This window comes from Parus major, chromosome 7 (assembly GCF_001522545.3).
Source record: "Parus major isolate Abel chromosome 7, Parus_major1.1, whole genome shotgun sequence".
Classification (NCBI taxonomy): domain Eukaryota; kingdom Metazoa; phylum Chordata; class Aves; order Passeriformes; family Paridae; genus Parus; species Parus major.
In genome coordinates, this window is record NC_031776.1 from 7,585,346 (window position 1) to 7,598,875 (window position 13,530).

Here is a 13,530-nt window from a genome sequence, read left to right on the forward strand (position 1 = left end):
CTACTTAGGGAGCAGCATAACCAGTGTCTGGGAATGATGTGAATCCACTCCAGCTACATTTACAAAAGATTACAAGCTTGAGGGTGTTGAGATAAGGAAAACCTCTTTGTTTTCAATACCATTAATGTTTTGACTAAGGCATAAAAATTTCAATAGGTGAAGATACAGTAGAATGATTTTCAAAGTGCTTCTATTTGCATGTATACATCTAAAAAATACCCAGTTTTGAATTTGAATTTTTTATGAGTGGAAAAGAGAAACTAACAGTTTATGTGAAGAGCTGAAAAACTTGAGTCTGTTAGCAATGACTGCAAGTGTAGATTTTTTTTTTTTCCTTCAAGTACACTAATAAATAATGTATGTTGCTTGAACAACTAGCATTCCTTTGGACCAATGGACTATGAGAATCTCCAGCAAGAACTTGCTTTAAAAGAAACAGTATGGAAAAAAGTGTCACCCGAATCAAACGAGGACATCTCCAGAACCGTAGTGTATAGAATGGAAGGTCGGGGAGAGCAGAACTAAACGAATGGGTTCTAGTTTCATTAAATTCTTCATTTTAAAAACCCTCAAGCATCTCTAGATTTAACTTTGATTTGAATATTGTTTACCTGGTGTTTCATTTATATATACATTTTGTGTAAATTCTGTATGCTATACCAAAAAGATTGTCAAAGTTCAAGGGTATGTGGGGGAAAAAGCATGTGCAAACAAACCCAAAGCTGTAAACTGACTTTTGTAGTTACTTATAACACATTTAGTTAAAAAAAAAAAAAAAAGGAAAGCTAAATCTTAGTGGTTTCAAAAATATACCACAAAAGTGGTGTCTATCTGTTTATTTTTGTTTATATATGAGAATTTTAAGTATATGAACTTCCAGGCTGAGCAAGATCTTGTGTCCACTGAGCAGGGTCAGCATGTAGAGGTACAATATTAATTAAAATATAAAATAGTGTTTGACAAAATACAGAAAATTCCTGAATTTCTAAATAATTGTATATTAAGTGGAGATAGGTTCTGAGTCACATTATTACCATCTCAGGGCTATTTTAATGTAAGCTTTCAAATTTGAACCAAAACGGACCCTTTGCTTATGCTGTGCTAGTGAAGTTTATTTTTTCTTTTAATCAAGCCATTAATAATTATGAATGCTAATGTTGTAATAAAGAGAGCAAAAGTGCCTGGGCAGGAGGAGTGGGGGAGGAGGAGGAAAAAAACCTGTCTTGTTTGCAAGTTAACTAATGCAGCAGAAAGATTTCTGGCCCAACTATTTGGAGTATCTGTCTTGCTGCTTGTGCTGCCAGCTGGTAGTTGTGACTCAGAAGTCTGCCTTACTAATAGTGGTGTGCTCCACCCTGGAAAGGAATGTAAGCAATCTGGGGTTTAGAGTGGGAACCAACTGAGCAGTGAGCAGGAAATATGTTCACAGGGAAGCAGATAGGTAGATCTTACTAGAACTGTTTACAGTTAACTTATTTTTCAGCCGTTAATGTGTGCATATGTTCATATTTGAAGATCAGAGGTTTTACTTACACATAAGCAAATTCTTAAGTTATCATTAATTGCTATTTTTTGGAAATGATTTTGAGTTTGCAGCTCTGTCAGCTTGCTGAGAAAGAGGACTTGCATTTTTCTACATGCAGCTGCATCTCTTAAGCTGAATAATTTGATAATTTGAGTATCTTGAGTAGGGTGTAGCTCCAAACAATACATTTAAGCTTCAGATAGGTTCAATAAGCAGTTAGGGAGAGAGGTCAAAGACTTGGTAAATTCTTAACACTTGCAGGAATTTGATTTTTAATAATGCCAAAAATCTCAGAAAAGCATTCTCTATAGAACTTTCTCCTCTCTAAATTTGCAGATAATCTGCTACGTCCCATCCCTAGAGACATCACACAGAGTACTGGTTTATCAAACTGGGGAAACTTGTCCAAGCAATGATAAATGGTATTTGTTGGTAGAGATTTTAATAGACAGTGACAAACAATTCTGTAGTAACACTTTCACCTCTTCTCCATGCTCCCTTTCCCAGTCCCGCTCCCTTTTTTGTTCATCTAAAACTCAAAAATGTTGATATGTGAGTTGAATGTTGCCTAATAGTAGAGCTAGTTTTCTCCTGCCCCTTTTTTGACCCATCTGGATGTTCATGAGTTTAGGAAGATGCATAAAACAGAGTTGATGTTCTCTGAGAAAGCAAGCTGCTCTTAATTACTCTGTTTAGGTATTGTTAGTTTTGCATAAACATTTGAAAAAGCTCTGACTAAACCTTGAATAATCTTCATTTAGCAGAGTATTGTAAAAGGATGGGCTTCCTGTCTTTGAAGCCTAGGATGAAAATATTTGAGCAAAACAATACAGAACATCAATTTTCAGTGAATTTGATGCCCTAATGGGATGAAGAAGTAAATCTGTGGTGCAGATGTCAGTAATAAGTGTCAGTCATGAATTGCTGAATAATAAATATTTTATAATCTTATCTCTGAAGATAAGGTTAAGTTTGTTAGTGCTTATTCCCCAAAATAAAGGTAAAGTCTTGAATTACAAAAATGGCTTGTTTGAGGATTTTGCAGTAAACTGGTAGCTCCAGAGACATAACAAGTATTCAAGTCCTGCAGAGCTACTTTACCTGAAATATCCTCAGTTGCAAGAGGGAACATAATATGTCTGTGCTGCTAATGGAAAGAATTTACAGTGGTGACATGTTGCTGGATGACTTGCTGATTTAATTAAAAATGGAAAAGGCATGATGCAGGATTTGCTTGATCTGATTCTATCCACCTTGATTTTTAGTACTGTTTGAAGCCACTTCCAAAGATGTGGTTGAAGATGGACGATTCTTCCGTTTGCAAAACTTGTGGTAGAGTCAAGTCCTGCATGGGAAATACAAAAATAAGAAAACTACTACGTCTTTAATATGCATAATAAGGATATTTAGGGTACAGCTTAAACAATCTTTAAATATATATATATATATATATTACAGTTCTGTAATATATGCTTTTGAAGCCTGCCTCAGAATTGAAGGCAGCTCCTAGCTAGGAAGGGTCAGGCAGAGATTCCTCTGAACCAGCTGTTCTGTAACTTGCCCACACCTGTAGTTTCTTGCCCTGGCTGCCACGTGTGCAGATGGCTCCTGTTGGTGGCCGAGGCCAGGGCTGGGTGTGCCGGGATGTGTCACCCACCACGGGCAGGTGCGGGAGGCCGGGGCCGCAGTTTTTTAGTCATTCCATGTGTGAAGTCTGCAACGGTTTTAGTGTTCACCTGTGCTACAGTAATAGCAATTCTTGATATTCAAGCATTTTAGCTGTTTGTTTGTTTTTCCTTGTCAGCATCATTAACATTTCATTAGAAATGTAAATGCTTTTTAAAGATTTATTTTAGCATTTGTGTTGTACCTTTTGGCTCAGTTGTTAAGTTACCTGTCTCGTTTTCCATTTTTCATTTGCATTGTATGTTATTTATGTATCTTGATTTCCAGCATGCTTATTTTTGTATTGTTTAATAAATTTATTTTAAGCTGATTTTTATTGTATTTTTTTTTCTCTCAATGGAGAACAGATTTGTTCAAACACGTTTTTTAGATTGAAGTTGAGATAGTGAGCACTCTGTTCTAAAAAAGATTCTGGAAAAGTAGGTGGAATAAGCAGATTTAGTTAAATCAGTCACTGAAAACTCCTAAGATTTTGTAAACACTTTATACAATAATTTAATTATTTTTCTCACTGAACTGTTGTCTTAGAAAGTTAAAAACAAAAATCAAAGTAGCAGAACTTTGTCACCGTGACTTTTTAAATAAAGAAGTCCTGGTGCAGTAGAATTTTAACATCACTGTGTATTTGTCTGGTTTTGAAGATACTGGTTCTGTCACATGGAAAATATATGATTAATGGTGCCAGTGCTAGTGTAGCAACTGCTGTTCCTGAGCCTTATGAAGGGAAAAATACAGCTTGTAATAAATCACATGTACCAAGGGAGGTGGCCCAAACCCCACATTGTTTTGGTAGTGATGGTGGGACCTGCCTATACTGAGGATGGTCAGAATTGTTAATTTAGCTTTTCTGTAGACTGCTTTGTAAACTGCAGTTATATGTTCTGTGGCTGTAAAATTAGCTGGATGTTCATTATACTTAAAAACATTGTGTATCAAAAGAGTTTATTCTCTAAAAGTCATAAGGATGATGGAAGGAAAAAGAATAGTAGGTACAAAGAAAAAGCCACAGATGATTTACTGTAGAATTATTTTTCCTCTTATATTTTTGTTTTCAGCATATATTTGTGTCAGAAGACTAGTGGGTGGGTAGATGAATAAAAAGGCAATGGATTCAGAGGAGGGTGGAGGGGGATGGATTATGCTGGGTTTTGTATTGCTCACGTATATATATATATCTTTTGGTCTTGATACATACATGTCATTGATGCACAGTAATTTGTGAACAAAGGAATTAATTATGAGCATAATTTATGTATGATGTTTTAGTATCCTAGACATTGTAGGCTTGCACTGTTTTTTTCTTTTTTTAATTAAAAAAAAATTCTAGTATTTTTTGAAGGTTCAGAGTCAGTTATTGCAGTGAAACAAGAGTATACTTGTTTCTGCAGAGTTCTTATTAGAATTACTTAAATACACCTAATAATTTGCCTTCAGTGCAGTCTCATTGAGGATTTGAGTTCACATATGTCTATAGTGGTTGGAGAGTTGGCAAGAGGCTTTAAATTGGGTAGAAATCTTAACTAAAGCTTTTTTGTTATGCTGGCATCTTGTCTGTTCCACATTTGTCTAGTCTGGAAAGCACATGACTAACTAATATATGTAAAGACATGGTTGAGTCATGCACAGTCCCATTTTCTTTCAGGAATTCATGTCCTAGTATGTTGAATAATTTAAATAGTGTAAATTATTAAACTACCTACCTTGAATCAAGCATAATTTGCCATTTACTCCTAGAGAATATTGTGTGCAAAATAAAAATGCCCTCTTGTCTTCTGGTTTTCATACACGTAGGAGTTAATTTTATTACTGGCATCTAATCTTTGTGCAGACTTTTGGTATCACTTGGACATTGAACATTTAAATGTTTTTGCAAGGGTTGAGTGGCGCCACTCTGGATGCAGTTCAGCTACTTCTGAAAATGCCACGTGCATTTCTTCTGTGCGTAGCAGGGGTACATAATGGTCACATCTGAGGCTGCAGCTTAGCTGAATAAAGCCTAGAATGGAGTTGAGTGGCAGATGTGTGGTGGGGGGCAAGTTTGTTGGGTATTTTGTTTGTTATTTTGTTCTTTTTCCCTGTTTAGTTTGAACAGGACTTAATTGAGGCAATAAAGCTGGCATGGGTGCTTGACTGAGGGCAAGGCAGGTGGATGTTTGGAGAATAATAGACACTTTGACACCTCAGGACTAAGGTTGATGAGGAAATGGGGTTGAAGGAAGGACAAGAGGAAAAGGAAGTAATTCTAGAATGTCTTCCTATTCTCAAATATGTTCCAGCCAACCATGTATTTTGTATGCTAAGCAGGCATGTGAGGCAGTCTGTCTGCTCTGAGGTGCTGCTTCCTGTTCTAGCTGCTGCTCCGCTGTGATTCTGACTCAGCTGGCACATAGCTGTGCCTTCATGTGGTTATACAAAACTCACGTGCACACTATGAATTGGAAATTTATATTTTATCTTTCCTTAAAATCAGGTCACATTTCCTTAGCTGGGTGCAGTTATTGTAACCTATCTGCATGAGGTTCAGGAGGCACTAGTGACTGTCAGCAACCTGAGAAGGAAACCACCAGGTCAAGGGAGCTGGGAGGGATCTCTGGAGATCTTATAGTCCAGCCTCCTGTTCAGAGAGCCATCTAGTGTCACTTGGATTGTGTTGCTCAGGGGCTTTGCCAGTCAAGTGTTGAAAACCTCCAGTGGTAAGGTTTTGTCATCTGGCTGGGTAAGTTATCCCAGCGCTTTAATGCACTTTAAAGTGCTTTAACTTCTTTAAAGTTAAAGAATTTTTCTTAACCTAGAATTGGAATTTTCCCTTTCTGTAGCTTGTGATGGTGACTTCTGGTTTTCACTGAACTTGATCTTCCCATCATACTGTAATGTGTTGGCTTTTAGGGAGTCCTAGAAGTGGCATAGGTAAAAATGGCTTTTGGTCAGCAATAACTAGTATTTTCACTTCCTGCTGTATTTTTCCTACTGGATTCTAAGTATTTTTTTCATTATGTCATTGAAAATGAAGTGATTTAGGGATTTGAAAAGGCCATATTCCTTTTATTTTTCTATTGAAGCCCAGCAGGCTAAATGCAAGTGTGGAAGTGTGTTATTTGCTGAGGGATGGCACGTTACTGTTAGGACCCCTTGTGATCAGAGCACTTGGCAAAACAATGAACTGAGAACACAGTGGAGTGATAGGAAGAGATAATGTTACTGTTTCCTGTTGATGTCATTCACTAGCCCAGCTTTTTTCCTTGAGGCAGGCAACTTTATTGTTTGTTCAGGAATTACTCATGCAATAATCAGGGGTTTTTTGGACTCATAGGCCTGGTTATATTTGTAGCTTTTACTTTCTGAATGGAAAGTACATTTCACACTTCTTTTAAAGGACCTTTCTCTTAAAATTCTCCAGCCTGTAATTACTGCAAGTCAAATAATTAAAATGTAATCTTGATCTGAGAGTAAACTGTTTTGATGAAGCATATTTTTAATAATCCCCACTCATGCCATTGCAGAGCAGGACTAAGAATTATGATTGAGAACATAGTGAAGCAAGCTAAAACAGCTGGCTATGTTTTATCCCATATACCAAGGCTGCTGGGGAATAATATGACTGTTTGCAGTGTTTAAAGATAAAAGCAGGAAGGCAAAAGATTTATTTAAGCTAATAAATATTTCCAGTACAAGGAAAACAGGTATGGAACACATAGCCTAAAAATGAGAATAAGATTTATAGAAACTTGATCCTAGCCTTTAGAAAGAAACTTCACAACAAGAGTAGAGTGCAAGTGTCTGGTGAGACTTCCCCATTTTTCTTTCAACCTTTAGGGTGGAGTCAGTCTGTAGTGCAGGTGCCCTACTTCCTGTTAGAGCAAAGTCCATCTTTTGGCTATAATTCCAGTTCCAAGTCCTGTATTTAAGGGTAAACTGTCATCCACAAATTGTGAAGTGCCTGCAGGCTGGGGAGTGGGACTGTGGTCCCACTCTACTCTGTTGTGTGGGTGTCAGTGGTGTCAATAGGTCCTTGAAAAGGCAGACATCCTTTTGTCCTGTCTAACACAGCTCCTGTCACTAAAGCACCCATCAGCATTCCACTTGTTTCATGTGACTGTCCTTGATCCCAGTCCTTTGGTCCCAAATCTTGCACAGTTAGTGATGTCTATTTCCATTGCTTCAAAGGCTCTTGTTGTTTTTTTTTCCCCTGCATCCAGGATCAGTGGCTTAGCATTCATTCCCCTTTTTAAGGCTTCTCTGTATAGTCTCTTATGCTTTTTGTTGCAGAACTGTTAGCAGGGATTTAGCCTTTGAAAAGGCTGAAAAGGAGCTTCCAAAATAGGTATGACGTTTCTGTGATAGTTTACTGTGCGAGAATTACTTTACCACTTTTGAACTTCCAGCCATCATTATTTACTGACAAATAGTTTCATTGCTGATGAGAAATGCCCAAAAAGTTTGACAGTGGAGTAAGTTAAACTCTTTGAGAGGGTAATTTTCTTAAAAAACTTGGATGCTTTGGACATGGCAGCATCATTGAGGTATTTCCATCCAAGCTGCTGATGGAAAATGCATGACACCTAGGAATGAAAAGTTGCCTGGTCTTTATCTTAAAGGGTGGAAGTCTTCATGCTTTAAAACCTTTCACTTGATCTAGTAAACCTTTTGTTGAAAGGATTAATCAACCTACCATTCCTTTGTCATGCTCTTCATGGCCAGCAATGCAGCAGTAACACCTTTGGTGATCCAGGCCAGCCAGGACAAGACTCAGTCTTGTTAATTCACAGTTCTGTGGAACTGCTTGATTCACTATTCCTCACTACTGCTATTCTAATTCAGTTTTCTTTATTAGGTGTACAGGGGACTTCTCTTGCTGGCACAATTTATGGATGTCCATGAAAGGTCTTTTTAAAAAACACACAGAAACAAAAATGTAGAATCAGCCAACTTTAGCACTTAAGTCTAGTGAAGGATGATTAAATTCTCACTTGATATTTTGGGGGTCTTTTCAGTGATGTGTTTAATTCTGTTCTTTCCAAAAGCAAAAAGTGTTAATTCATTAGTTTCCCAGAAAATTTGAAACAGCAGTTGGAAACAAGCATGGCCATGCTCACTGTGATCTAGTGAAGGCAGCTTTGGTACTCAGTTCTCTTCTTCCCAGTATTTGTACCTTCTGAAATCAACATAATCATCCTCAAAATAAAGAGATGGGACAGGTATACCCATACCAACATGGGTAGTAAGCAAAGGATGAGACATAATGAGAAATTGTTAGTGAGTAGTTCTTGAGATCAGCTCCTCTTCTGCCAGGCTCATCTGTTTGTCCAGGCACACACATGAAGGGGCAGGGAAGTCACAACATTATCATCTCCAGTCACAGCATTATCATCTGAGCACTGCTGAAGCTTCAGCATTAGGTACTCTAGGGCCTTCTGTGTTGAAAACTTCAGGATGATCTGTTGTTCGGGGCTATTGACAGCATTATTAGCTGAGTCCATCCTAGTACCTGTTCTTGATGCTTCATTCCAGACTTTTTTCCTGGAAGTTTCTTCCAACTAAAGAAGCATCTGTTCCTGAGATCCTGTAATCTAATACTGATTGAGTCAATAGCTCTGAATTTCGAGCTCTGATTTCTGTGGGTTTTTTTTCTGTTTACCCCTTGAACCCAGTTCATCATTAATATGGTTTTGTCTGCTAGAAAGGGGAAAGACAAACCCAGTCTGCTTCCCACAGCATTTCCTGCTGTCCTGCTCCTGATGGTGGCATTGGAAAGGAGAAACTGCCCCATCCCCACGCCCTGGACATTCTTATAATACTGTGTAATATTTTCTAGTAAAATTGAGTTGCTATTCTGCAGTTAGGATTAGTGAATGGCTGTTTCTTCTGCCTCCATCAGGAGAGGCAGAGGTGGGAGTGGGGCAGTTCAGGAACATGGCTGGCCAAAACAGCTTGTCTCACGCTGTGGGGTTTGCACATCTCAGGAATAAAATAGATGGGTATGATCTTTCTGAAGGAATCTCAGTTGCAGAAGGTAAGTAGATGTTTCACTTACTCTAGTAAATATTTCATTTAATTACTTAACTCTTAATTCATCATAATTAAATAGTCTTATCTGTAATTTAAACACCATCAGTTTGCTAATACTTTAGAATTAATCAATAGTCAGAACTGTAAATAACAAGGCATTACAAATTCCCAGTATGTGTTGCCATGAAACAAGGTTTCTGCTTCCGCCACTTGCTGTCATCAAGGGCTGTTCTGTATTTCAGGCACCTGGGTAAAACCAAACATAGCATGAAGCAGACTATGCCTGTGTAATCAATTAGATTATTTCAAATTTCATTTACAAGATTCTAAATCTTATTTAGCATTTAAAAATTATAATAAGTAAATGTAATAATCTCTGAGCATGCACTGGGTGAATTAACTGTAGAACTGAATTCATTCCTATCTGTGACTCCTGCTTTATTCTGTATGAGTTAAAGAATATTTTTGGTCACTTGAAGAACTTCCATCTTCTGCCTGTGATAGTATTTTAGGGTGAATTCACAGGTAGAGAGATACTGTTTTGAGGAATACAGGTGACACAAACTCCTTCCAGAAATTTGTGTCCACTTGATGGCCATCTTATGAGCACGAGGTTGTTGCTGGAAGAGATGAATTCTGTCTTTCATGGCTCCAGATGTGATTGGAGGAAAAGTGCCTTCTGCTTTGCAGTTATTGCTTTCTCTGTCCTTAAGCTTTTTTAATTTTATGCAAACTAGTACAGTAACAGAGAAGAAAAGGGACAAACTCTTACAGTATTGTGCTCATTTTTAATAAATACCATTTTTAGATGCTTTTGAATACATCCATTAATTTAAGATATTTTGACCAATACAAAAGATCTTCAGGCAGAGATGGATGAAGAATTGCTGTTTACTATAACATGTGGTATCTATACTCTTAGTTATTTGCAGTTTTGGGTGGCATAGTCCAGTACTTATTTATTATTATCTTATTTCAAAAAGGCTTGAATCAAAGGGAAGTATGGATGATGGAAATCCATATGATGCCAGCAGATGGAAGAGGGGAGCAAACCACCTCTGCTCAGCCTTCCCTCCAGGAAAGCTGCACCTCTCCTTTAGCCACCTTAGCCTGTCTGATTGCCAGCAAAGCAGACTGGCAGTTCTTCTTAGGTTGAAGAAAGGCTCCTGGTGTAAGGAGAAACCTTTGGTGTTCAGATATTTGCTTTAATTATTTCTTACATTCAGCTGCATGCACAGCTTCTGTCACAAGTTCCAAGACTGAGCTGCTGGTGCAGGCTTGTTTGAGTGTTTGTGCTCCTGTGTCTGAACTGAACCTAGTCAAAACTCCTTGCTCTGTTTTTGGATTTTAAACAGACACTTTTTTTAGGACCATTGAATTTTTTTTTTTTTGTCAGTGTCTACCAGCCAGTTTAAAAATGTAAGAAGTCAGCAGGAGAAAATTACTGGCTTTATTCTAAAAGATTGGCATTGGATTTGAAACAGTGTGAGCAGTTGAATTGCAAGAAGATATTTAAATGCCTACTGGGATTTTTTTCCCAGCTTTAAATAAAAGTATTAACTAACCAGTGTGCTGGCTTGCCTGAGGGCTTTGCAGCTCTGGCAGCATAGTTGGTTTAGAGCTGCTTTGTGTTTGGATACATGAAAATACAGCCTCTTGTGTGGCTGCAGTCTAGACATCACTCATGGGAGAAGCAGCTTTCAGAATTTCAGTACATGCATGGGTTGTGTTTGAGCAGGGCTGCTGGAAACCAGAGTGAGGAATAAATAAGCGTTTTGTTAGTCTGTTAGTTTGATATCAACAGCACAAACTGTATGGATAATTGCTGTGCAAAGGGCATTTCAAGTTAATTCCACCAGGGAGACTCCAGAAATAAACTCGGTGGTAGCAGCTTTGAAAGTCACTTGTGGCAGCTTTGAGTCCAAAAATAAACGCTGCACCCACGGCTCGTAAAACTGAAGGAGCTGGGTGTCGTCCTCTGTCCCCAGCTGTGAAGAGGGAGGACCTTGCACCATCTAGAGGAAAAGAAAGGATAGGCAAAGTGTTAGAAAAGGAACTGGGGATAAGACTTGACAAAATCTCGTTTCCTGTGTTGGTTTTAAAACATGGCAGAGTAGATATTGGCAGATTCTGAAGTTATTTTTACACTTCTTTCACATTACATGAGAAAACAAGGATCAGTAGTGCAGAAAATAGCCTAAGGAGGTGGTGGAAGTCGTCAAGAAGAAATGAAAGCTTTATGGAACAACTAGCCTCATCTGTATTTTCAAATATATCAATATTTAAATGTGTGTAGGTATATGCATTAATTTGTTCACACATCTTCTAGTCATTTATAGTGTAGTGGGAATCAAGTGCTCGCATTTCTTTCCCTCTGAAGTACAACTTACCTTCACATTGAACAGTGGTATTTTAAAGGAAAACTGTGGCTGTTTTCTATCTCTAACTATCTCTTTTAGGCCTTTTATGTGGACACTGGAGAGTAGAATCCAGGTTATTGAAAACTAAATGTAAATGCAAAACTGGCCTATTTGTAAAATGAGTGATCCTGTCTTGTGTTCCACACTCAGATCCATCCCTGGTTTATTTTTGTCCTTTCAGGGACTACTTGCATTCTAGTTTCTGAGTTGAATCGCCAAAATTCATTTTGTACAGGTTTGAGGGATTTTCCCTGGTTGTTTTTACTTTATTTTGAAACCTTACATGCTGGCTGTGCTTACATTACAAACCTTACATCTAAAAGCTGTGCTTCAGCTTAGGTGAGTTACAAGTTCAGTGCGTAAAAACTGGATGACTAAATGGTTTGCTTTGTGCTCTGGGTTAACTTTTTGTGGTATCTGTAGGATAGCACTGCTGTTTCAGAGTTTATATTGGCATTGTGGGTTTCAGGAATTGTTTTCCATTGATAAAATAAGCATCCAGAAGCCTGCAGTTCTTCCGAAGAGCAGGAGGAGGGATTGCTTTTTACCCTGGTGACCCTCATCAGGGGATCAGCTTTAGGAAGAGCAGCTGAACACTGCTACTGTGAAAGGGAATTCCTGTTGATTTTGGAGCTTTTTACTTGGTGGAATCGCTCGTGACTCATGTAAACTCCTTGCTGCTGTCTTCCTTGCCAGTCCCTGGGCGTTTGCAGCGGCCATGGGAATACGCAGAGTTCTGCCTGGATCGTTAATCCCCGTTCACTCGACGGGTGCTCACCTTGGGCAGCTTAACAATCTATTTTCTGCGTTTGGAGCTAATGCCACGCTGAGCCGGATTAGCTGTGCCGTGTGCTGGGAACAATGGATGGAGAGCCGGGCGTGTGCGGGGCTCCTGTGTCCCCTGCCAGGCCGGCTGGGTGGCCTCCAGTGTGGGACAGCACGGAGCCTCCTGGCTGAAGCAGCTGGGATGTGCTTTTGGGAAATGCCACCTGATGGATCTTCCTGTGGGTGGGGAGCTGTGGAGCTGTGCTGTGCCACCCTCCATGCCACCCTCCTACCCCAGGGAGACAGCCAGGGTGTCAGAGGCACAGCTCAGCTGTGCTCAGTGCTGGTGGCGATTAGTGACAGGGGGAAATGTGCTTCGGGGACACTTCCCAATGAGCTGGGCTCATTTCCCTGGTGAAGAGCTGCAGGACTGCATTCTGGCTGCTGTGCAGCTCTGCTAGGGCTGGGGGCCTCGTCAGGAGCCTGGGGGAACATAACCCAGAGCCTGCTTACCTGGGGGGAACATAACTCAGAGCCTGCTTACCTGGGGGGAACATAACTCAGAGCCCTGATTACCTGGAGCCCATTCTGAGGTCCCAGTGCATCAGGCCTTGGGGTTGGTGTGACAGTCACCTGTCACTAGAGAAGTCAGGCGCTGAAATTTTAAGTCCCAATTTATCTCTACACCTCTGTGCCATGCAGGGTAACATTTAAAAAATCTGTTCTTCAAGCCAGAAGGGCAGGGTTCCCTGAAAGGAAACGTTGTGTCCCATTTTAAGCACAAAAAATGGGATGTGAGAGAGGAGCATGGTGCACATGTTCTTTCAGCTAGCTCTACTCTCTCTTTTTAACTCCTCTTCCTGTATTTGAAAGTCTCCTGTCAGCACACTTGGTCTGGTGTACAGTAAAGTTCAGATACAGCAAAGTTCCTGAGAAACACTATCCATTCAAACCCTTTTTCCTCAATATTTTGAACATCTCTTCAGAAAGCTAACCTGTGGTGTTATCCCTAAATGTCATGGAAAGAGCATTGGAAAGTTTAGAGGAGTTGTTTACTTATCCTTGTTTGGCTTGCCTTGAGCAGCACTATTATAAACTATAGGGCTTGACTGTATTGCTCGGCCACCT

General features: G+C 39.4%; 2 protein-coding genes across 7 annotated transcripts in view; one reads left to right on the forward strand and one right to left on the reverse strand.

Moving 5' to 3' along the window:
* GLS (glutaminase) overlaps nucleotides 1–13,530 on the forward strand; it is a 60,373-nt gene that overhangs the window by 36,682 nt on the left and 10,161 nt on the right. The window contains exon 15 of one of the 4 annotated variants that reach the window (XM_015634400.1): nucleotides 379–3,521. The exons of 2 other annotated variants lie outside the window; for them this stretch is intronic. In XM_015634400.1, the coding sequence (XP_015489886.1) occupies nucleotides 379–525 (147 nt within the window). In that variant the 3' untranslated portion in view covers nucleotides 526–3,521. Of the gene's footprint in view, nucleotides 1–378; nucleotides 3,522–13,530 lie in introns of those variants that run through there. One more of the 4 variants, XM_015634401.3, reaches the window with a different exon arrangement.
* The window catches only part of STAT1 (signal transducer and activator of transcription 1), a 37,248-nt gene continuing 34,371 nt past the window's right edge, over nucleotides 10,654–13,530 (reverse strand). For all 3 annotated transcript variants that reach the window (XR_004498254.1, XR_004498255.1, XM_033516026.1), the window contains one exon: nucleotides 10,654–11,232. The gene's annotated coding sequence lies outside the window, so the exon portion shown is untranslated. The remainder of the gene's footprint in view (nucleotides 11,233–13,530) is intronic.